At 40.3% G+C, this 25,914-nt stretch overlaps 1 protein-coding gene across 4 annotated transcripts in view; it reads right to left on the bottom strand.

Annotated features, from left to right (window-relative positions):
* Positions 1 to 25,914, bottom strand: part of ALG9 (ALG9 alpha-1,2-mannosyltransferase) — a 95,843-nt gene that overhangs the window by 24,876 nt on the left and 45,053 nt on the right. For 2 of the 4 annotated variants that reach the window (XM_045797752.2, XM_045797755.2), the window contains exon 14: positions 7,649 to 7,779. The exons of the other annotated variants lie outside the window; for them this stretch is intronic. In XM_045797752.2, the coding sequence (XP_045653708.1) occupies positions 7,649 to 7,779 (131 nt within the window). The remainder of the gene's footprint in view (positions 1 to 7,648; positions 7,780 to 25,914) is intronic. 4 annotated transcript variants of the gene reach the window in all.

Here is a 25,914-nt window from a genome sequence, read left to right as displayed (position 1 = left end):
AAGCCCTCAGTTTGTTTCTCAGAGTCCATACTCTCTCATGCTTCATTCCCCCTTCTGATTACCCCCCCTTTCTTTATCCCTTTCTTCCCCTACCGATCTTCCTAGTTCTTATGTTCCATAGATGAGAGAAACCATATGATAATTGTCTTTCTCTGCTTGACTTATTTCACTTAGCATTATCTCCTCCAGTGCCGTCCATGTTGCAGCAAATGTTGAGAACTCGTTCTTTCTGATAGCTGAGTAATATTCCATTGTATATATGGACCACAGCTTCTTAATCCAGTCATCTGTTGAAGGGCATCTCAGTTCCTTCCACGATTTAGCTATTGCGGACAATGCTGCTATGATCATTGGGGTGCATATGGCCCTTCTCTTCACTACGTCTGTATCTTTGGGGTAAATACCCAGTAGTGCAATGGCTGGGTCATAGGGTAGCTCAATTTTTAACTTTTTAAGGGACCTCCACACTGTTTTCCAGAGTGGCTGTACCAACTTGCATTCCCACCAACAATGTAGGAGGGATCCCCTTTCTCCACATCCTCTCCAGCAATTCGTTTCTTGCCTTGTCAATTTTAAGGCATGAACTTTTAACTGCTTACTTGCATGTACTCTTCACCTGTAACTATAAACTTGCAGGGCTTTGAAATCCTCCCCTATGTAAGGCTCTCCAAATTATCTCAAGTCCCTCATCAGGCAAGCCTAAAATTCAGTTAGAGGAGGCTAACATGTCCAAAATAAGGAAGAAGGAAATCTCACAATCCAAAAACCAAAGGTGAAAGCAAAGCTAGCCAGACAAAAGGGACCTATACCAAGGGAGGAAAGCGTGGGCGGAGAGTGGCTGTGTGAAGCAGGGCCTCCCAACTTGATTCCAAAGCTCCAAACAGGCCCTGGTGCTCAGGAGGCCAACTCCAACGTCCTGGAGAGGCATTTCCCACAACAGACTCCTACAGCCAAACATTCTCACCACACTTAGGAAGGAACCCACCATTGAGCTGGCAACTGATTGCAACACTCTCCCTTCACTACTCTCTGGGGAATCAGAGTAGGCATTACACCCACCCACGTGTCAAGCTATTTTATACAAGCAGCAATTATATCATGCTTCAAAGAAGGTATGTAATATGAGACGGCCATAGAGTAACAAATGTGTCTGGTTTAAAAAGTGATATTGCTAACGAGTTTACACCCCATATCCCGGGAGTCAGAGAAAGCTTTATAAAGTTAGTCAGACACTGACGTGGCAAACTCAGGGAGAGGAAGGCACGGCTTTGGCACCAGCTGTGTACAAGGGGAGACCAGAAGATGGGTAAGATCTTCTGCCTGGGTCCTGTCCCAGACTAAGGGGTTCTGGTTCTCTAGGCCTCTCATAACGCAGAGAAGCAGTCTACGGGAAAAGAATGAATGGACTTTGGGGTTGCCATTCACCCAAATGGGCTAACTGCATTTAGCCCTGTTTACAGAGTCATGCTCCACTGGCCTAACAGTAGAGGCCTTGCTTGTCTTCCAACAATTTCAACAGAAAACGAGCGTCTTCCTGTATTCACAGATACTCAGAATTGCTAAATTTGTACCAGTCACAATTACTGACGAATGAAGATTATTATTGTTCTAATAATCTTTAGGCTGCTTTCTCCTGGAGTTGAGTCTGCACTGAGTAGGATATTTTTAGTCTTCAAACTATCCAGCTTGCTTCCCTTTCAGACAGCAGAGACCCAACCTAGGCTACAATACCAAGGAATGTCAGCAAATTAAATCAAGTAAGCTATGGGCAAATCCACACGTCAACATGGATTGCAGGGCAAAGGAACCATACACGCTCCATTACTCAGTCCTTTTTGGGGCAAGCCCCTGTATTCTGGTCACACTGAAGCAGGGTGACCACACATCTTGATTTGCCCAGGACAGGGCTCCTTTTTATTTCCAAAAGCACTTTGATTTCAATGATCTCTTACAGATCACTTTACCTAAAAGCCAATTTAAGCCAGTGAAAGAGGTAAATTAAATTTTTGACTAACCCTCAGGCACCTCATCCAAAGGGCTTCTTTTTATGTTTCCACTTGTGCTCATGATTTCTTCTCCTTTAATTATCTACGTGATTTTGCCCTCTCTATCACCGGTACAAATCCTTTTCTTCTATGACTCAGCTCAAGAGCCATATCCTTCAAGAAGCTTCTCAGTATACCCTGACCTCCACAGATCTCTCCTTTCTTGGAAGTTCTAGCACACAACCTGGCACCTCCTATGGTCTTAATATTATTTTCAAATTGTTTTTTGCATGTGTAACCACACAAGTTATAAGTTACTTAAGGGCAAAAATCTGTGTCTAATTACTTCTTTTACATCCCTTAAGAAATCCAGCTATGTGACAAGGACATAATATCTTCTGATTTTCAAACCTGCCTAACCAGCTGGCTCTGAGGTCTAAGACTCCAGGTGCCTCCTACTGCTGACTCCCTTCTCTCACAGCACCCTGTACTTTTCCTTTAAAGCACCCAACGCAGATGGTAATTATATATTGATTGGTATGCTTATTTGTTTAATGCCAAGGTCCAAGCGGACAAGGAATTTGTATGCACTGTTCATCACTATACACCTAAGATCCATCGCAGTGCCTGGCAGTATTCAAAAAAAATATCTGATTGGATGCATGTCAGATGGATAGACAGATAACGGAATAAAGAAAAAAATCATCTCGAAGTGAACTATTAAGGAAGCAGATTTAAGTTTTAGGGCCTGAAACATTTGAGAAACTAATCGGCTTCCATTTCTAAAAGATCATGTCACGGGCTTATTAAAACCTTCTCCTTTCCTCAGAAGGAGCTAGAGAGTAATTAGGGCTGCAGCCGCATCCAGTCTAGGGTCTAAGAATGAATGACCATCTCGTGGTCTAAGAATGAATGACCATATTTCTCCCTGTTAGAGAAATTGCTGAAGTTGAAAAACCACTGTCTCAAGAAGACAGAAAATGTGACAACCCCAGTCAATAGGTTGGAAGGCATTCCAGAGTCAAGCTCCCAAGAGCATTTCATGCACCACCTCAGAGTGGTATCTCTGAGGTACACAGCCTCTGACAGTACATCCAACTTAACCGTCCCAAGTCCACAACATGAGATGTCACGGTGCTGACAGCTACAAACTGCTGTGGCAAGACTGGGCTGTGGGATTCCACTGTTCTTGCAGTTACATCGGTATATACTAGGAAATGCTGAGGAAGGCAAAGAAACTCAGCATAATTTTGGAACCCTAGGCTGCCTGCTAATTAATTGAAAAGCCTGACATTTATACAATGTTTTATAATCTAAAAACACCTTCATATTTCCACTCTCATTGAATCCTTACAACATTCCCATGAAGTAGATAAAATATTATCTCTGTTCTAGTGTGGAAATCTGGGAAGCAGAGAGGAATAACCAGCAAGTTGCCAGGATTCAATACACGCATCTTCTGACCCCTTGCTCTCTTCTCTGTACTCTGTACACCTTCCAGTGAACTGTTCTTAAACCAGCAGATTTTTTTCTTTCTCAGCATATGGTCATGAAGAGAATGCCAATTTATGGGAAACGAGTAAAATTTACGGGAAGTGAAAAACCTCTGAAGGCATTCTCAACTAACCTCCCTCCCTCCCCCTGCACTAGAGGTGTGCAGAGAGGGTGGAGGGGAAATGAAGCAGCAGTGGGGACCAACAGGACAAACAGGACATAAAATGAGGTAAGTTTAGGGTCCTTTGCTCCAGGAAGTTCTGCTCAAACTTGCAAAAGCTTCTGCTCAGGGACCAGCCCTGCTAGAGAAAGCAATCCACAACACTTCTGATACAGCAAAGGAGAATGTTAAAAGCTTGATACAGGCCACTGTGAAAGTCGTGGGATTCCAGAGAAATTCTGGCCTGATCTTCCTGACACCCTGCATCTCCTGAGTCTACCCCTCCTCTGCAGCTGAGTTCACTCTCTCACTGCCTCTCATCTAGCCAACAGAATCATCTCCTAACTTGTTTCTATGCCTCCAACTTTCCCTCCTTCCACTCCACCTTCCACGTGATCACCAATGCAATCCTCTGATGTCACCTCCTCTTGGAATTTTCCTTGGCCCCTCCCATCTTAGCCTTTTTGGAATTGCCCCATTCCTCCTATGCTGATAGCACCTCCCCAGACGGTGTTTCTCCCCAGATATAGCACAAACTCCCCTAGGCAGTGGTCTTGTCTGCACACCGTCTAAAGTCTTAGATGTAGAAGATGCTCAATAAATGTTGATCAAATTGAGCCCATTATGCTTTATTTCTGGCCTTAACATCTAGCTTGTTAGGGAAGCAGAAGGCTCAGCAAGCAGCATCTCTGGAAAGGATGGCAGAGGAGACCGAACACAGAGGAGCCACCGCACTCGTGTGGCTGTACAAGGATCTCCCGTCACTCTCTGCTCACCGCAAGGCAGGTGGGAAGGTGACCAATACCTTCTGCTCTTTCCTCAAGAGCTTTCAAATTCTCACATAGGAACTGTACAAGCATGCTTCTTTGCCTTGTCCCAAAGGCTCTGTTTACGTGCACCAGCTGCGGTTCTAGGGGGCCACCAAAAGGGGAAATGGGTAGATGGGCAGCCCTTCTCATTTCAACCCCTCAAAACCAAAAGGGGGAAAAAAAAAGTCACCTTAAAATTACTCCCTTGCCCCATTTGCTATTAACAGAGTTTATTCTGCAGCCAATGTCAGTATTTATGAACCACTCAGTTTTCCTTTGCTAACAGGAAGGTTGCTCGGGATCTGCTGTCCCGTCAGAGCTGGAGATCTTCCCAGGGCCAAATCTCCTGTTGTCACAGTCTTCTCAACTCAAAATAGAAGGCCCAGGAGTGACCCACCCCAAGTACTGTACCAAATAACAATAACTAAGAACATGTGTGATGCAGAGAGCTTCACACCATCACCGCTGCTTCACCTGCCAGCTCTCTCCTATTACTGGTCCAATCTGACCACGTGTGACTATCAATCCACCATCCCACCACTTCTCGTGGCCCTCCCCTCCCTCAGTGCCCCCCCCACCTCTCCTCACCCAACTTACGGCCATGACCACTCTCCTCCATAAACAACTCCCTTGCCCCCTTATGCTTTGTTGAACTTTCTTGGCCTAAAGCCAACCCTGCACACAAAAATGGGTGCATAAATGTTCATAGCAGCATTATTCACAATCACCAAAAAGTAGAGATAACCCAAGTATCCATCAACTGGGGAAGATGTAAACAAAATGCTTATATCCATATAATGGAATAGTATTCAACAACAAAAAAGGACACTGACTGATACACGCTATAACTTGAATGAACCTCCAAAACATCTGAAGTGAAAGAAACCAGAAACAGAACCCCACGTTATATAATTCCATTTATATACATACAACTTGGTAAATCTAATAATTATTGAATTGTATACTTAAAATGGGTGGATTCCATGGTATGTAAATTATACTTCTATGAATTTGTTTTAAAAAATTTAAAAAACAACTCTGGTTAAATTCACCTGTTCTGTGATTCAGCACTGTGGCTATCTCTATAGCTGGAGAAGAAAAAAGCAACCACACTGGTCCTATTTAAAACTCAGGTAGGTTCTTGATCCTGTCTTCCAATCATACCGTATTTGTCGAGCTCCTTTTGTCTCCTACTCTCAATTATTTCTCTCTCCTCAATTCTCCAACACCTCATCCCCAAATAGTCCCTTCTCATCTGAGAATCCTACTTCCTGCTTCACTGAGAAAACAGAGGCCATGAGAGGAGAACTTCCAGCCATCCATTATCATACTGACCTGCTGCTGGTTCCTATTCTGCTCTATCTAGCAGGTATGTGTGGCCATTTAAATTAAGATTAAATAAAATTAAAAATTCAGTTCCTCATGCACGGTAGTCACATTTCAAATGCTTAATAGCTACATGCGGCTCATGCTCCTGTATTGGACAGTGCAGATCCAGGACCTCTCCATCACTGCAGAGAGATGATCTAGCTACTGCCCGTCTAGCCAAAACATATCCTCTACTCACAGGTACATCTCCTCTCACGCACCTCAAGGGCACTGCTCCAGCAATTCCTTCCTTTTTCCTACATGATCAGTTTTCAGCTAAGAGATCATTTCCTTCAGTACACAAACATGATTGTTATTGAAATAGATAAAAGATAACGGCATTCTCATTCTCAACAGAAACAAGAAATAATGAATCTGTGACATGATAAAGGTGTTAGCTGATGCTACTGTCATAATCATATGGCAATGCATGAACATATCAAACCAATATGTGTACACCTTAAACTTACAAAATGTATACGGTAATTTTTTAAAAAGATAATGGTAACGATTGCATAACACTAAATATAATTAATGCCACTGAACTGTACACTTAAGATAGTTAAAATGGCAAATTCTTTTTAAGATTTTATTTATTTGACAGAGAGAGATTGAGAGCACGCATGCACACAAGCAGGGGGAGCAAGAGAGGGAGAAGCAGACTCCCCACCAAGCAGGGAACCCAACATGGGGCTCAAACCCAGGACCCTGGGATCACGACCCGAACCGAAGGCAGACACTCAACTGACTAAGCCACTGAGGGACCCATAAAATGGCAAATTCTATGTTTTATATATATATATATGATATATATTATACACACACACACACACATATATGTATGTATATGTATATTGTATATATACTACCACAATTAAAAAAAGACTTAAAGGACAAAATCTTCTCTTATCATCACTTTCCCTACAGTACCCACTTCCAGCTATGGCTCTATTTCTCTGCTTCCCTTTAGAGCAAAACTCTTCAGAAGACTTCTCTATATTCGCCATCTCCAATTCCACTTTTGCTCTCATCCCCCTCATCTCTCAAATCACCATGCCCCTACCACTCCACCGAAATTGCTTTTATCAACTGCCTAACCCAATGGACAATTGTTCTTATTCAACTTTATTTATCAGCAGCTTCTGAGCACTCCCTCCTCCTAAAAACATCTTCTTCCCTGTTTCTGAGTCCTAGACCTGCCTCTCAGGACCTGGTCCTCTACCTTTTGCTCTGTCTAGACTCTGACCACCAGGCCTCCCTGGACCTCTACCCACAAATAACTTGACTCCTCCAACTCAACCCCATTACTCCCTCACCTGAAGGTCCTGACTCCTCTCTTGTCATTAGTTCTCAGGCCCTTCTCAAGAGCCAGACAAGTCCTGGTCTTTTTGGTCCCTCTATTTAAGATCAAGTAAGGCCTGTCCCTTCCTTGACTGAGCCTTGATCCTAAAAATAATGGATATGAAATTCTAGCTCCTTAAAGGACACAGTCAATCTTCCTAACAGTGTTACAATACTCTCAGTAGGACAGTTGAAGTTGATTGCCAAAAGTAACCCATGTCAAACACTTATTTGCATTGCCTCCAGTGGATCTGTTTTAGTTAGATTCTTTTATTTGGATGATACCTGAGTGAACTTTGCATTCAGTGCCTAGAAAAAGAGAGCACTCTTTTAGATTTCTCAGGACACTGGACAAAAACAGAAGATGTGTTTGGGCCCAAATGAAAATCAAAGGAAATGATGGCTATTACAGTCAGCCCAGGACTGGAAGTTATTCAACCAAGATTCTAATTTTCACCCTTACTAGTCCTAGCACATCTCTAACCACATACCTAGAAGCATCAAGGAAGGGTCTGTAGGCCAAGCTGATCCATTCTTCTCTATTTGATGAGTATTTCGGCTCCCGGGGTGTTTCTCTCATGGTGTCCAAGTCCACTAAATAATGGCATTTACTGATGTCAGTCTGCAATGGAGAAAGGCCAGCACTTCATCAGTAATTGCAAAGGTCCTTTCAGGATAAAGAACATCAATTACAATCCTAAAAACTCCCACAGCGTTTCAGAAACACAAACCTCCAAGTCCTTGGACAATATTACCTGTGCTTTCTCCCCTCAGAGAAGTGTTGGGTGCTAGGGTACTAATTAGGCTCCCAGTTACAGGAGACAGACATGTACCCATCTAGCCAAATATACATGCAAGCTTTGGGAGTTCTGACTCTAGCTCAGGTATTAAGTTCCTCTGGCCTCACAGACACTTCTGAAGCTAGCATGAGTCCACAACCTACTCAAAAAACTCTCTTCTTCTGCTATTATTCCCTTCCCTTCCAATCTACCACCTCTTATCTCAGAGACTGAAAGGGCATCACCTAACCACATATGCTAATGTGTGAGTAAGTCCTGTCTCTGCTGACAGAGCCATGTGAGGTTACCCTACACCTCATAAGTGGTACAGCAGTATCACGCTCATCATCTCCTTCAAAAATTCAAGAGACCTGACAGAGACATGGGAACTGCCATTGCAGCAAAAGATCAGTACAACTGAGATATCAGAACTGTAAGAATGGAGAAGATTACAAAAAACATATAGTAACTATTAGCAAAACTGTATCATCCAATTGCTTACAACATGGATACATCAGAGCATCAGAGGTAATCATAAGAGAATATTAGTACATTTCATTTAAAACTCTATCAGTATCGTGCTTCTCACAAAACTGATTAATTCAATGGAACGTGCTACAAAATCTGCAGGATACTTCTGTTATTAAATAGTTCCTTTCCAACTAAAAAAATGCATAGTCCTAACCAAAATTACAAGTATATGACAGAGCCAGATCTGGACCCAACTCAGTGTGACTTCAAAAGTCGTATCAAGACTGCCCCAAATGACTGAATCAGAAGGAAAGTGCTCTCAGGAGCTCATCTCAATGTTTCTTACAATTAAAATTAATAAAGAGTCCTCCTAGAATGCCAGGTATCAGATAAGATAAAGGCCATTGGAAACATGAATAGACCTACAGCAAATCTCGTATTTAATGGTAAAGGGTTTCAAGTTTTTCCCTTGGGATCAGGAATCAGTCAAGACTTTTTGTCACTACTCTATTCAACATTGTACTAGAGATTTCAGTCAGCAGGGTAAGGTGAGAGAAAAAAATGACAGAAATGGAAAGAGATAACAAAACTCATTCATCACAATGACATGATTGGTATATACAAAATCTGGTTGCCCAATAAATTTTTGGAATTCAGGGAGTTTAGCAAACTTTAGACTTACAGGACGTAAAAATCAATGTCATATATTCCTACAGAACAACAGACAATATAGAAAGTGCTTTTACTCTTTAAAATTATGTATTTTCAAGTTATATTATAAAACATAATTCACAAGAATTTTAAAATGTATGCCTGGGAATAAATCTAACAAAAATATGGGAAAGTCCTCTCTAAAAAATTATGGAATTTTATTGACAAATGTCTGTCAACACTCAATTTATAATGTGGTATATTCATATAATTAAAATGTGGTAAATACATGCAATGAAATATTATTCAATCTTAAAAAGGATACATCGTATAACATGGATGAACCTTGAAAACATGAGGCTAAGTGAAAGAAGCCAGCCACAAAAGACCACATGTGGTTTGACTCCATTTACATGAAATGTAAATGTCTGTCCAGAACAGACAAATCCACTGAGACAGAAAGCAGATTAGTGGTTGCTAAGGACTGGGGAAGTGACTGCTTAAGGGGTGTGGGGTTTTCCTAGGGTGAGGGGTGGAGGAGGATAAAAATGTTCTGAAATTAGATAGTGGTTATGGCCTCACAACAGTATGAATGTACTAAACACCACTGAATAGTGCACTTTAAAATCATTGCTTACCCTAAAATCAAGCAACTCCATGTCTAGGTATATACCCAAAAGAATTGAAAGCAGGGACTTGAAACAGTTATTTGTATCCCAATGTTCATAGCAGCATTGTTCACAACAGACAAGAGGTGAAAAGCCAAAAGTCCATCATGGAAGAATGGATTAAAAAACTAATGAGAACCAACTTTCAGTTTGAGATGATTAAAAAGGTCTAGAGTTACAGAGTGCAGATGGTTATACAACAGTATGAATGTGCTTAATACCACTGAACTGTATTCTAAAAACGGTTAAAGTGGTAAATTTTATCACAATAAAAAATTGTTGAAATGGTGAATTTTAATCTCAAAAAATTTTTTGACAATATAGTATTAAATGGAGAGATAAACTTTATTCCTAAACGGTCACTGTTATAAAGATGTAATGTCTAAATAAACTGATCAACATAGTAAATGCAATCTCAAAAATTCCATCAGACTTTTTTGGTGAAACTTGATAAGCTAATTTCAAAATGTATATGGAAATGTACAAGGCAAGGACAGCCAAAGCACCGTCAGGAAAGAAAAGCAAGGTTGTGGGCTTGCTTGCCATAAATTTAGAGTAGTTGAGACAAGAGGTGGTTAGTGCAGAAACAGACTGAGAGCTTAATGAAGAGAACAGAGTCTAGAACGGATGCAGGCAACATGGACCCTGATTTATGACAGAGTGACACCTCAGGTCAGTGGGGAGAGGATGGGCTCTTCACTGACTGGTCCGCTGGGGTAAAAACTGGACCTCAACCTCACTCTACTCACAAAAGTCAACTTCATATGGATTACAGAACTAAATGAAAAAGGCAAAATTACAAAGCTCTTGAAAGATAACACCGGAGAAGATCTTCAAGATCTTACGGTAGAAGTCATTTTAGACAAGACACAAAAAGCATTAACTACAAAAAAAAAAAAAAAAAGGATAAATTTGACTACATTAAAATACCTATTCATCAAAGACACCCTTATGAGAGTGAAGAGATGAGCCACTGATTGGCAAAAGAAATATGTTAACATATGGAATTTGTGTATTGAAGACTAAAAGTTTGAAATAATAAAAGACTGTATTCACAAAAAAAAAAAAAGAAATATGTTAACATATTTAACCATCAAGGATTCATATCTAGAATATGTAAAGAACACCTGCTAGTCAACAAGACAAAGACAGACCACCCAATAGAAAACTGGGCAAATGACTTTAACAGGTACTTCTTAGAAATCTAAATGGCCAAAAACAAATGAACAAGTGCTTGACCTCTTTAGTAACCAAGGAAATGCAAACCAAAATCACAATGAAAATTTACAATACCAAGTGTTGGCCAGAATGTAGAGCAACTCTATTCATTGTTAACAGATTAGATTGGTACAAGATTTTTAGAAAACTATTTCACAGATCTACAAAAATTGAACATATACATTTGCTATGATCCAACATTTGTACCCCTAGGTTTTAGACTGAACCATATGAGATTAATTAATATTTCACTGTTTAATCCACAAAATTGGTAATTTCACTGTGGTTCAAGCTAATACATATCCAACAGAAATACATGCACCAAAAGACAATTCAAGAATGTTCAACGTGGCTTTACTTGCAGTTGGCCCAGCCTGGAAACAAGCAAACATCCATCAACAGTAAAATAATACACCATGGTACAGTCACACAGGGATACACTATCCAGTAACAAACAGAACAAGCTACAGCTCTATGCAACAACACATGCTATTACTACTAGCAAAGTGTTGAGGGCAAAGATCAAGACACAAAAAAAATGCAGTATGATTCCATGTATATGACGTTCAAAAATAGTCAAAACTAATTAAAATCATTTATGAACGCATATAAAAGTGGTAAATCTAAAGAGAAAAGCAAGGAAATTACCACCATAAAAAGTCAGTTGAGTCCCTCTGAAGGAGCTGCTGCGGGAGTTCTGAGTGGGGGCGATGCTCCCCGTATTTGACCTTGGTGATGCTTACACAGGCACCTGGCTCTAAGATTATTGCTGATTACTGTTAATTACCGTACACTTGTGTTTTGTGCACATTTAGGCTCATGGGTTATACATAACTGAAAGTTTAAAAAAAGTGCTTTGAAGAACAACTTGTTCATTTCTAGCCTGCAGTAAACTCTTGTCATCCCTCATCCCCCTCCTCTAACTCACAGTACTGCTCCCATTTTCCCCTAGCATCATTTATATGTAAGAGTCTTGAGTCTCACATCTGTCTCTACATATGGGCTATTCCTCCAGGGGAGAGAAGGCACACTGGGAATTGACGTCAGACCCAATTCCATTCCACATAACTCTAAAAATGATTCTTTGCATAAACACTTCAGGAAGCAGACTTTCTGGTCTCAACACCCACTCTGTAGCTCCCAAGGATTTTAAAAACATGAAACAAGTTTTTAAAAGCTTTGTAAGCGCCATGCCTCTGTAGTCAAATAGAAGCAGCCAGGGGCAGAGACTCCCACGGTCTCATGCCAAAACCTCCTTCGGTTAGGTGGCCTCTGTATGACATTTCAATACTTGACCTCAGCCTGTCCTTTTCTGGCCAGGCATTCTATAGGTCTGATTATCTAGATTTGGTTCTGGATACGTGGTCTGCCAAAAATCTGGGTAGTAACTAATATACAACTAAATCAGTTAGCTTGGCTCCATTCATCACACCACCATATGCAAATTCCACTTAACGTTTTTAGAAAGATACCATGGCAAAATCACATTGAGATAACAATCCATTAAAAAAATATGTAACTTCTTCATCCTTTTTGGGAAACAGCTGCTGATTTTTTTTTTTCCAGGAAGCAGTTAATGAACAACTAAAACACACAAGGACAAAGGCTCCCAGCAGAAAATGGTTAGGTATGATCAAGGGCAGTTTCTTTCTTTTTTTTTTTTTTTTAAGATCTTATTTATTAATTTGAGAGAGCATGCACACAAGCCATGGGGAGAGGCAGAGGAGAAGGAGAAACAGACTCCCTGTTGAGCAGGGAGCCCACAGCAGGGTTCAATCCCAGGACCCCAGGATCATGACCTGAACTGTAGGCAGATGCTTAACCAACTGAGCCACCCAGGAGCCCCAAGGGCAGGTTCTTTATTAGAGAAGAAATAAGAGATTTAGAGAAAAGGAGTCCCAACAATCAACGAAATAAAAAGGCAACCTATGGAATGGGAAAAAAAAAAATACTTGCAAACCATGTAACTGATAAGGAGTTAACACCCAAAACATATAAGGAACTCATACAACTCAACAGCAAAAAAACAAATTATCTGATTTTAAAAGGGCCAAAGACCTGGATAGACACTTTTCCAAAGAAGATATACGAATGGCCAACGGGTACATGAAAAGATGCTCGATGTCACCAATCATTAGGGAGATGCAAATCAAAACCATAATGAGATACCACTTCACCTCACATCTGTTAGAAATGCTATTATCAAAAAGACACGCAATAACAAGTATTGGCCGGGCTATGGAAAAAAAGAACTCTCGTGTACTGTTAGTGGGAATGTAAACTGGTACAGCCATTATAGAAAACAGTAAGGAAGTTCCTCAAAAACTTAAAAAGAGAATTACCATAGGACCCAGCAATCCCACTTTTGAATATATATCTGAAGGAAGTGAAGTCACTATCTCAGACATCTACGCTCTCATGTTCATCGCAGCATTATTCACAACAGCTAAGACATAGAAGCAACCTAAGTGTCTGTCAATGGATGAAATGTGATATGTATATAACATGCACACACGCACATGCATACACACACACACACACACACACGGATATTATTCACCCATAAAAAAGAAGGAAACCCTGCTATGACAACATGGATTAATCCTGAGGGCATTATGCTAAGTGAAGTAAGTTCAACAGAGAAAGACAAATAGTATATGATCTCTCTTACACGGGGAATCTAAAAAAGTTGAGCTCACAGAAACAGGTGTAATGGTGGTTACCAGGGGCTGAGGGAAGTGGAGAGAAGTTACAGGGTACAAATTTCAGTTACAGGAAGACTAAGTTTGGAGGATCTCAAGAACAGCATAACAACCATCTTTAACAACATGGTGTTGTGGGGGTGCCTGGGTGGCTCAGTCAGTTAAGTGTCCGACTCTTGATTTCGGCTCAGGGTTGTAAGATCAAGCCCTGCATTGGGCTCCACACTCAGCAGGTAGTCTTCTTGAGGTTCTTCCCCTCTCCCCCCACCCTGCCTGGCTCACTCTCTCCCTAAAAAAAAAAAAAAAAAAAAGGAAAAAAAGCCAATACATTGTTGTACATTTGAAGTCTAAGAAAGCAGATCTTAAATGTTCTCAACATTTAAAAAAAAAAAAAAAAAAAAAAGGAAGAAAGAAAAAAGGGGGGAGGGCACCTGGGCAGCTCAGTCAGTTAAGCGTCTGTCTTCAGTTCAGGTCATGATCCCGGAGTCCTGGGATCAAGCCCGTATCGGGCTCTCTGCTCAGCGAGGAGCCTGCTTCTCCTCTCCCTCTGCCTGCTGCTCTGCCTACTTGTGCTCTATCAAATATTTTTTCAAAACAAAGATTTTGTTTAAAAAGGTAACTTTTGGTTACGTGAGGTGATGGATGTGCTAACTCACCTGACTCTGGTCATCACTGTACAATGCACACATACATCAAATCACCACATTACATACCTTAAACTTATACGACGTTATGTGTTAATTTTACCTCAGTAAAGCTAGAAAAAAAAATTTTATTTAGACAATTAGAAAAGGAACTCTCTGTCAGAGACCTAGATTCAAGTCTGGGCTCCACCACAAACTAGATGGGTGACCCATACTCATTTATGTTTTTTATCCCTCAATTTCTTCTGTAAAAGAAGAATAATACCATTTACCTCAGAGAGTTATGAGGATTAATAAGAGGATTCATTTGAATAAAATTTGTGAACTATAAAGAACTATACAAATCGATGTAACATTAGAAGAAATCCTTGACTAAGTCCATGACATGTGAGAACCTGACTGACAGGAAAGAACCCTGAAGCATTAGGGCCCATTAAAATAAATTGTTGTTTTCAGAAGGGGAATGAACCATGAGAGACTATGGACTCTGGGAAACACACTGAAGGCTTCAGAGGGGAGGCGGGTGGGGGAATGGGATAGGCTGGTGATGGGTATTAAGGAGGGCACATATTGCATGGTGCATTGGGTGTTATACGTAAGTAATGAGAATCATGGAACTTTACATCAAAAATTAGGGATGTGCTGTATGGTGACTAACATAATAAAAAAATATTATTAAAAAAATAAAAAATAAAATGAATTGTTGTTTTCAATTGAGATCAGTGTTTACTATCAATTCAAGCTATGCCCAACATGTAGGACAAGATGGTTACGATATGAACTACTCACAGTCCTCCATTAGCAATGAATTAGCAGCATCCATTAAATGACACTTAAATCAATCTTCTGGGCATCATCAAAGCCTTTATTAAGTACCTATTTGGTGAATCCTAAACTAGGGTATACAAAACTCTTGTGAACATGTCTCCATGACTAGATTTATAATTGAGGCCAGGAAATGACATTAGCACATACAAAATAAAGAAAGTAAGTATTATAAGAACAATCAGAGGGGCGCCTGGGTGGCACAGCGGTTAAGCGTCTGCCTTCGGCTCAGGGCGTGATCCCGGCATTATGGGATCGAGCCCCACATCAGGCTCTTCCGCTATGAGCCTGCTTCTTCCACTCCCACTCCCCCTGCTTGTGTTCCCTCTCTCGCTGGCTGTCTCTATCTCTATTGAATAAATAAATAAAATCTTTAAAAAAAATAATAAGGACAATCAGAGTTCAGAGAGGAAGAAATCACTGGGGGCTACAGTGGTTGAAAAGCTTTCCTGGAGATGGTGGTATAAGTTAGAAAGAACAGAGTAAAAGAGGCAGAAATGGTTTACAGAGGAAACATCTGCTTGTCCCAAGAGGGGTAGGCTGAGAAAAATGAAGAGAATCTGAGGGCTGATAATGGAGAACCCAAATTAAGAGAATCTGGATTCTGTGTATCTATTCTAGGCTTTTCAGCCAAAAAGTAAAATGATTTTAAAAATTGGTCTCAGGAAGAAAGAGATGCATACTGGCTATGCGGCTGGGGTGGGGGGGCACATGGTAGTACTGAAGGGAAAGGCTGGAAGCAAGCACTCCCCTCACTAAGGCACTTAGTCCAGGTGTGAGTGATGGCACCCTGAAGTTCTGTGCAGGGGGGAAGAAGAAAGAAAGGGTAAGTCTCAGGCCTATTTCAGAGGAAATCAGTGATACCAAGACTTCTAACCGTGAACAGGAGGAAAGAGGGGGCTGCAATGAAGAACTGGTTTGGGTGAGATTGAGAAAAGATGCTAACTTGCATTTTACACCAAGGAACTGAAAGAAGTCCCGTGACTGGGACACCGGGACTTAACAGCTGTTTTCTGTTCCTACTGACTGCAACATTCCCTACTCCCACCTCATAAAGCCCCATCGTCTTTCAGATCCCAGCCAATAATTATTTCCTTAGAACAGGTCCCCAAATTACGTGCTCTCATAGCAAACACTACTTCTCCATTAAAATACTCCAAGATTCGGGGCACTTGGGTAGCTCAGTCAGTTGAGTGACTGACTCTTGATTGCGGTTCAGGTCATGATTTCGGGGTCGTGGGATCAAGCCCTGCATTGGGCTCTGTGCTCAGCGGGGAGTATGCTGGAGATTCTCTCTCTCCCTCTCCCTCTGCTCCTCCCCCACTTGTACTCTAAAATAAATAAATAAAATCTTGGGGGGAAAAAGCTCCATAATTATAATCGGTGAATTAATCAGGAAGTTAGTAAATTCTCTGGAAGCTGGAGCTTTGTCTAGCTCATTCCCTCATGCATTCTAAAACCATGCCTAGTACAAAGTGCACAGGAGGTAGCAAGACCTACTGAACAAATGTACACAAGAGTACATGTAAAAAGCTGAAACTAAGAGGAGGGAGGAAAAGGTGAAAGGGTAGGAAACAGGACAGAAGAGAGGAGCGGAAGAGCACAGATAAAGTGCGGGAGGACGCCTACAGTACTGAGCCGGGGGAGGACGTGAAGAAGCGAGGGACGGAAGAAGTCGTTAGGGAAGTTGTAGAAGAATCAAAGGAGTGCAGTTTTGAAACTCGAGGACGGCGGATTTCAAAAGCCACAGAAAGGCTGTGAGGAGACTTTGAGACAGAGAAAAGTTAACAGGGGTGGGTTCCCCAGTTGTACCCAAGAATACACTTATCACAGTGTAGAATGCCTGTGTGGGGACAAGGAAAGAACTCACAGCCCAGCCTCTTTTTCTCAGTGACCTTCCCTGCTGTCTATCCCGCTGCCTGAGCCAAGCCCCACAAGTCCTAAGACAGGAAGGATGTGAACTTGCACTCAGGCATCTATCGGCTGGAAATGACAATGACGCACGTAGCTTTAAAAATAGAGATCTCTGGCAAGGGCCAACATGCAGTTCAGGAACATCACAGAGAAACCATCTCCATGTTTAAGAGATCTCATTTCTCAAATGTCACTGAAAATTCTCTGGTAAACAAATGCAGTAAAGAATCCTCTAAGACTTTAAGGGGATAATGTGAAAGATCCATCAAAATCAAATTGTCCTGTAACCTCCAAGTCAAGTGGGAGGGCTGAAGTTGAGAAAACAGTTCACTTTGCCCATAGCTAAGTAAAGTCTGCTCATCAACTGAGGCTATCAAACAGCACCAATGGCTGACATATGTTATGAATTTAATGCTTCTAAGCAGTATGCAGGATCTTTCTTTCCAAAACATGCAATAAATTTTGATGTATTACATTTTCTTATATCCCCCTGTAAGCAACACTAGTGAGGCCCAGGACTTCTAAGTTGAGCACTCTAAGCTCTGGGGAGGCAGACGTGAGTCAGTCTCGATTAGCCCGGTGTCGCTGGTGCCTGTACAGAACCTGGGGCGCAGCAGGCAGTCCAAAAGTAGTCGTTGAAGGAAAGAACGGTCACCAGCTGCACCAGGATGCCGGACAACTTCAAACACCAAGTGTTAATGGAAACTAAGACTAGCTATCTTTAAGTGCCAAGAATTCTTTCCCTTAGCTTCTAGCCCCAGGAGGGCAATCTATTTCCTCTAAAATGTCGTACAATGAAGATTAAATCACATTGTAATAAATCTACTAAAAAATCTCTAATTAGCAAAATGAGTTCAAGCTCCAGTAAACTATTAATTTTGAGCAAGGCTAGACAATTCGCCATAACAGGATTTGACTTATTTGGATATTTTATAGAATGAAAAATTAAAGTATGGAAGTTGCCTAGAGAAATCAATTTCAATAATTATTTCTGGATCCCACTACTGTGATGAGAATACACAACGCCCTCCAGGTCTGTGAGTGTACCCCTACTACCGGGAATGGAGTAGAGAACCCGATGAGCACAGAAAATGGAAAAAAAATCACATTTAAAAGCAAACCAAAATTCCAAATGGATATTCCTTGCTTTTTCTCAACTCACAGACAAGATGTTGGGAGACAATTATGTTCAGTTCTACAAGCTTACGTATAAAGAATTTCTGAGAATCTATCCTTTAATTCCATTTTAGCCACAATTTTTTATTATTAAAAAACACAATTATAAACAGAAATCCTATTGTGTGTGGTGTGTGTATATATATACCCTATTTTTTATATATATATATATATACATCCTATATATACACCCTATATATATACACTCTATATGTACACCCTATATATATATATACCCTATATATATATATACACCCTATATATATATATACCCTATATAGATATACACCCTATATATATATATATCCTATATATATACCCTATATATATACACCCTATATATATATACCCTATATAGATATACACCCTATATATATATATACACCCTATATAGATACACCCTATATATATATACCCTATATAGATATACACCCTATATATATATACCCTATATAGATATACACCCTATATATATATACCCTATATAGATATACACCCTATATATATATATATCCTATATATATACCCTATATATATATATATATATACACATACACACATCGTATTTTGAATGTACATTTTACCAGCAAGCAGCCATTAAACAAACAAGTGTTTGAAACAGCAAACTCTCCTAAATGACACCAGCAGGAAAGGAGAATAATGCTCCGAACCTCCTGCCCCCCACCAAGCACTCTTCTTAAGTCGATCTAATATTACCTTTTGTGTCAAAAAATGGGACCCCAAATACTCCACCTCTACCCCTAACTCTAGCTCTATAACTTAGGGATGTCACTTAACTCAGTCTCAGAGGTTTTACCACATCTCCAAAAGATTTGGACTGAAATCATGAAAATCTCAACTCTACGGAAAGATCCTTGTAGAGAGAACGATTTCGTGACGAGTGTGAACACACTGCACAATGCTGATTCTACTCTTCTCAAAACTACTGCTGCTCATCATTAGAAACATTTTCACACTGAAAGACATCCCTGCACTGGAGGTAACAAATATACAGGATCTGCTTTTTATACTGTCAAGATCTGGGCAATTAGAAAGTCAGTCTTAACTTCTCACACTGAGCATAGCTGAAGATACGGATTTGTCAGGAATGGCAAAGGCAAAGTAGGATCATTCAGTCTTCCGAATTTGCTGATGTCAAGGAGCTATTTCAAGCCAAGATATTATCATGGTTGTTCTGACATTGTTAAATACGGAAAGGGTTAGGGAAATTCTGTGGGCCTGCATACTTGAAAAATGTTCAATTTGTAAAGGGCTTCTTTAATTCTAAGTGCTTCGTCAATATAAAACATGTGATGAGAACAGGTCACATGTCTTACCTAGACCGCCTAGAGTTAGCACACAGATCCTTCCTGGAGTTGATGACAGCACATACAGAAAACTCAGCACAGTTGTTTTCCTTCCCACAGCTCATGTTCGACATCACTCATCAACTGCGGCACTCTTTCACGGAGCCTAGATACAATCTCCTCGTGCTTTTTGACCTGGGGCTCCAGTAAGTCACGACCAGTTGAGCCGAAGAGTCAATGAACGGAAATCATTGGCCTTCTTTGTTAAATCAGTACGTGGGGTGAACACCCAGGATGGTGGTAATGCCAGTTAGTGAAGCCCAGTCTACGTAACATGTAGTTTTCAACAATGTATCTCAATAGAAACAAATCTGTTCTTTTGTGCAAATCCATTATTTAGAAAACGAGAAATCATGGGAAATTGCTTATTTCTTTTTACAACAATAAATTAAAGGTTTCTTTTATAAATTTGACTTTTAAAATATTAGCTTATATAAAATATTTAAGGAATGCATCTATAATAAAGAATGAAATCATAACACCGTAGGTTAACTATACTGGCATTAAAATGAGAAGAATGAAATCATTAGTGTTTGTGACTAAACTCACTACCACTACTATCATTAAGGGAAGTCTATTAATGCAGCATAAGGAACATAGTCCATGATATTGTAATAGCATCATATGATACAGATGGCAGCTCCACTTGTGGTAAGAATAGTATAATGTATAATGAACTTGTTGATTCACTATGTTGTACACATATATACTGAAACTAATATAACAGTATGTGCCAACTATACTAAAAAATTTTTTTAATTAGAATGCACTGGAAGAGAATAGGAAGCATAAGAATGCATTTCACTTAGTAAAAAGTATTATTTGTGACATTTTAACCCCCACTTCTGTGTGTGTGTGCACGTGCCCATACATGCGTGCTGAAGTCGTGATACAGGAGGTATTTCTCATTCGGTATTGAAGAGAAAGAAATCTGAAAGCTACTCTTAAAAAAAAAAAAAAGGCTATTAAACACCCAATTAGGAAACAAAAGAAAAATAAATCACACAACTTTCAGAGAGTTTCTACTTTAGAGTTAAGTTGAGCCAAGTCATATACCATTTTTGTATATTTTCATTTTTTTCTTTAAAGTTTATATTGTTGGGACACCTGGGTGGCTCAGTCGGTGAAGTGTCTGTCTTTGGCCCAGGTCATGATCCCAGGGTCCTGGGGTTGAGCCCCACACTAGGCTCCCTACATAGCGGGAGTCTCCTTCTCCCTCTACCTGCCGCTCCCCCTGCTTGTGCTCTCTCCCTCCCTCCCTCTGACAAAATCTTTAAAAAAATAAATAAATAAAGTTTATAATTTTTTAAAGAACGACAGGAAGACAAACATACAAATACCTGCCCTTTAGGAGCTTACTACTTGAGATGGACTATACCAGATAAATAAACTTTAAATGGCAGTCAGCCAATAGAATAAAGCAATTATGCCAAAGTATAAATAAAAAGGAACAGGAAATTAATTTTAATCATCCGGAGTTGGCAAAACATGCTCACAAAATCTTCTGCTATTGTAATTCTCTGTTTAATCAGCCAATTGACATTATTATCAGTTCCTGAAATGTACTTCATGACCCAAGAAGAGGGAATGATTTTATGAACTCAAATCTTCCACAGTCATTTTCGTCACCCTTCAAAAGGGTGTTACTTCAATAGATGAAACTCTACCCAGGCTAATATTTGCAGCAACCTATGAAATTATAGGACTAGTTCCCTACTTGGAATGTTGGGAAAAGCTAGGTAGGGGCCCGTCACCAATTTTCTGGAGACTCTTATGTTGGGTTTTAATGGGTGACTTTGGTAGTTTATTTGAAATTCTGTGATTTCCCAAAATATTCTCATATTGAAGTGTTACGAGCAAAATATTCAGGGAAAGAAGTTATCTATGTACTAATTCTTCTACTAATATATATAATTGGGTTGATTGTAGGCGTTAAGAGCAAATGGATTTTGGGCGCCTGGATGGCTCAGTTGGTTGAGTGTCTGCCCTTGGCTCAGGTCATGATCTCGGGGTTCTGGTATCAAGCCCCACATCTGGCTCAGAAGGAAGTCTTCTTCTCCCTCCCCCGCTGCTCCTCCTCCTGGCTTGTGCTCTCTCTCTCTCTCAAATAAATAAAATCTTAAAAAAAAAAAAAAAGAGTACATGGATTTTTTTAAAAGGTTAAGTCAATGTTTTAAAGGTAAATAGATAGTGCGTAACTATTGGGCGATTGCGCAAGGTAAGTGGCCATAGGAAAATTGTGTCACAACAACAAAAAGAAGTAGCTCTCCTTTGCTCAAAATCTGGAAGAAACTCCCACAGAAAACAAGATCTGTAGCCTGGAAAGTGGTTTGGTAGACCAGTTGGAAGAGAAGTAGTAAAAAAAGAATAACATTATAGGAACATCGAACTATCTTTGTGAATACTCACAGGTGTAAGCGAGCCAGGCACAGAGGCTACCTGACAGGAGGCAGGGTGTGGCTCCCAGGCTTTGAAATAGTCATCCTGTAAATGACCCTGACTGGAGAGTTGAGAAGCATCCATGTGAAAACAGACCTAACACAGGTAAAAGAAAAGAATCCCATCTTCCTGGAATGTATCAAATTGATAGGGAACCAGCTAAGACATGAGTCTGCCGAGCAGTGAGCCCTGCCAATTCGCATTAGAAACAAAGGACAAAAGAAGGCAGTATGTCAAGTGACTAAGATCACAGGTGGAATACTCAAAGTCTCTGAAGCAAAGAGATATTTTCCGTTTCTTGTTAAGTTAAAAGTTGGCACTTGAGAAGCAAAAGATAAGGGAAGCACACAGCAGAATATAAGCAATGGAGTCAAATCATAAACTGTTGAAAAAAATTTTTTAATCATAAGACTATTTTTCTGGATTATAGCTTATAGACTAATGAGTTCCTGGCAAGGGTCAGAATGCAGCTCACCAAGACCACAGTGAATGTGCTTAGAAAAACTTCAAACTAAAAAAAAAAAAAAAGAAAAGAAAAACTTCGAACTAAATGAAGAGATTTTTAAACTGAAATCTGAAAGGGGATGGGGAAAAAAAAAACCATCCGGATAAAAATCATAAAATCAGACACTCTAGTCCAAAAGATTTAATGTTTTAAAAAAACCACACAGAAGGAAGAATAAAATAATTTTCCGGAAAAACAAAGAAGAGTCTTAGAAATAAAAACCTATGGCCTCAAATATCAATAAAGCATTTAATCTGCTATGTTAAAAGAAGATGGCAAATAAAGAGCCAGAGCAGGCACTTTTCCATACTCCTTCTGCTAAGTCCAGCTAAAAACCCTGGACCCTATGTATGAAACAACCCTAAGACAACTTCAAAGGGCAGAGGAAAGAAGCAGACCAGCTAGCAACCTCAGGACCACAAAAACAATATTTTTATACAATAACCACTCTACTCTAGCAGTGATAATTTTGTGTGTCAACTTAGCTCAGCCACAGTACCCAGATATTTGTTTTAACACCAGAGTAGTTGCTGCTGTGAAGATATTTTTTAAATTAGATTAACATTTAAATCAGTAGACTCTGAGTAAAGCAATTACCCCTCATAATGTGGGTAGGCCTTGTCCAATCAGTTGCAGACCTGAAGAGCAAGAGTGAGGTCCCCTCAAGGAAGGGAGAATTCTACCTCCAGACTGTCTTCCAACTCAAGCTACAACATCGATTCTTCCCTGGGTCCTTGGCCTGCCAACCTACCTTGCAAGGTTTCAGACTTACCGGTTCCCACAACTGTGTCAGTCAATTTCTTAAATCACACACACACACAACTGGTCTGTTTCTCTGGAGAACCCTTAAACACTAGCGAAACAGCACCCAAAAGAGTGTCATCCCATCTATACCTCTGACAATAAACATCCAGTGGAGAGCCCAGATTTCCACCTTCACCAGGGTGCAGTGAAGGGCTCCTCCTCCTGGCCGGATGGTATCAGAGAAGACTGAGTAGTAGGGAACCAGGACTTACAACCCTGCTGAGTAGTAGTGAGTCTCTTCTCTCTACCACCAACCCTGTGGCATCAGAGGAAACAACAGAGGGAGCCCGGACTTCCACTCTACCTAGCAGTAGTAAGGCACCCCTTCTCCTACATGCTGAGGTGGTGTCAGAGAAGGCCTAGTAGAGTCAGGACTTTCACTACCATCCAATGGTAACACCTCCCCCCCATGGTGTCAGTGGAGGCCACATGGGGAACAGGAACAAGGTGCCCCTGCCCTCAGTCAAGGTGATATCAGTAGAGGCCTAGTAGTGACCCTGAACTTCCCAACGCCACACAGCAGTAACAGCCCCTCTACCCCCAGGTATCCACAGAGACCAAAAAGGGAATCTGGACTTTTAACTCCATCTGGCAGTGACAAGGCAACCCCCCTTTCCTCCACCAGCATTGGGTCAGAGGTGGTCAGCTAAACAGAAGACTTAAAGAAGATCCAGAGTCTCATATTATCCAAAATGTTCTGGTTTCAATGAAAACTCACTCATAACAGTAACAACCAGGAAGATCTCAACTCTCCTGACAAATGACAACAGATGTCAACACAGAGATGATAAAATATCAAAATTATCTAACAAAGATTTAAAAGCAGCCATGATAAAAATGCTTCTATCAGCAATTATAAACATATTTGAAACAAAACAAAGTCTCAGCAAAGAAACAGAAGAAGGGGGCACCTGGGTGGCTCAGTTGGTTAAGTGACTGCCTTCAGCTCAGGTCATGATCCTGGAGTCCTGGGATCAAGTCCTGAATTGGGCTCCTTGCTCAGCAGGGAGTCTGCTTCTCCCTCTGACCCTCCCTCCTCTCATTCTCTCTCTCTCATTCTCTCAAAAAAATAAATAAAATCTTAAAAAAAAAAAAAAAACAGAAGACAAACCAAATGGGTATCTGAGAGACGAAAAGGACAAAAAAATGAAATAAACAGCCCAGCAGATGTGCTCAACAGCAGAGTGGAGGAATCAGTGGAGAGAATCAGTGAACTGGAAAACAGAGTAATAAAATTACACAATCTGGATAACAGAAAAATAAAGAGCTCCAGGAACCTGTGGAACTCTCACAAAAGCCCTAACCTTCATGTTGCCGAGTCCCAGAAGGAGAGGAGAAAGAGGACAGGGCTGAAAGAGTATGAGAAGCAAAAATGGCTGAAAGCTCCCAAATCTGGCAAGACACTTAAAATTATGGAATCAAGAGGCTGACTGAATCCCAAACAGGATAAACTCAAAGAAATTCATTCTATGACACATCATAATTCAACTTCTGAAAACTAAAGACAAAGAAAAAATCTTGAAAGCAGCCGGAGAAAAACGACACCTTGCCTATAAAGGAAAAACAAGTAGAAGGATAGCAGATTTCTCATCAGAAACCGTGGAGGCCAGACAAAGGGGCACAATATTGTTCAAGTAATGAAATAACAGAACTACCAACCCACAATGCCATATCCAGAGGAAAAACATTCTTTACCCTGAAAGGATGGCACATATTCTAAAAACAGAAAGTCAATAACAAAAGAAGGAACAGTGGAACATTAGGAAGGAAGAAAGAACAACGAAGAATAAATACATGGATAAAAACAATAAATTTTTCTTCTTGAGTTTTCTAAATTATCATTTAAAGGTTGAGACAAAATTTTAACACTTTCTGATGTGGTTCTCAATATACATAAGAGAAATATTTAAGACAATTATAAACAGAGGAGGATAAAGGGACACAAAAGAGAGGTAAGATTTCTAACACCTCACTTGAATGGGTACAGCCAATCTAGAAAATCATTTGGTAGTTTCTGAAAAACTGAAACATGTATCTACCATATGATCCAGCAATCACATTCCTGGGCTTCTATCCCAGAAAAATGAACACGTGTATCCACACAAAAACCTGTACACAAAGATTCACAACAACTTTATTTGTCAGAGCCAAAAACTAGCAACAACCAAAATGCCTTATAACAGGTGAACAAACTGCACTACATCTACACCACAGAACACAACTCAGAAATCAAAAGGAACAAACTGATACACACAACTTGGACGGATCTCAAGGGCATTATATGCAGAGGGGAAAAAGGCAATCTTAAAGGTTACACACCACATGATTCCATTTATATAAAATTCTCAGGATAGCAAAATTATAGAGATGGAGGAAAAAGTAACAATTCCCAGGGGTCAGGGATGGTGAAGGTGGCATGGAACTACACAGGGTGTTCTACTTTTGTGCAGCTAGAATAGTTCTGTACCTTGATCCCAGGGGTAGATACTTGAATCTATATATATGTGACAAAACGGCACAGAATCATACTAATGTCAGTTTCCCGGTTTGGGAATTATACTCCAGTTATAGTGGGGAAACTGGATGAAGGGCAC

The sequence above is a fragment of the Ursus americanus genome, chromosome 16, assembly GCF_024610735.1.
Source record: "Ursus americanus isolate L20-20 chromosome 16, mUrsAme1.1.p, whole genome shotgun sequence".
Lineage (NCBI taxonomy): Eukaryota > Metazoa > Chordata > Mammalia > Carnivora > Ursidae > Ursus > Ursus americanus.
Note: the sequence above shows the minus strand (reverse complement) of the source record. Positions and strands in the feature narration are given on the sequence as shown.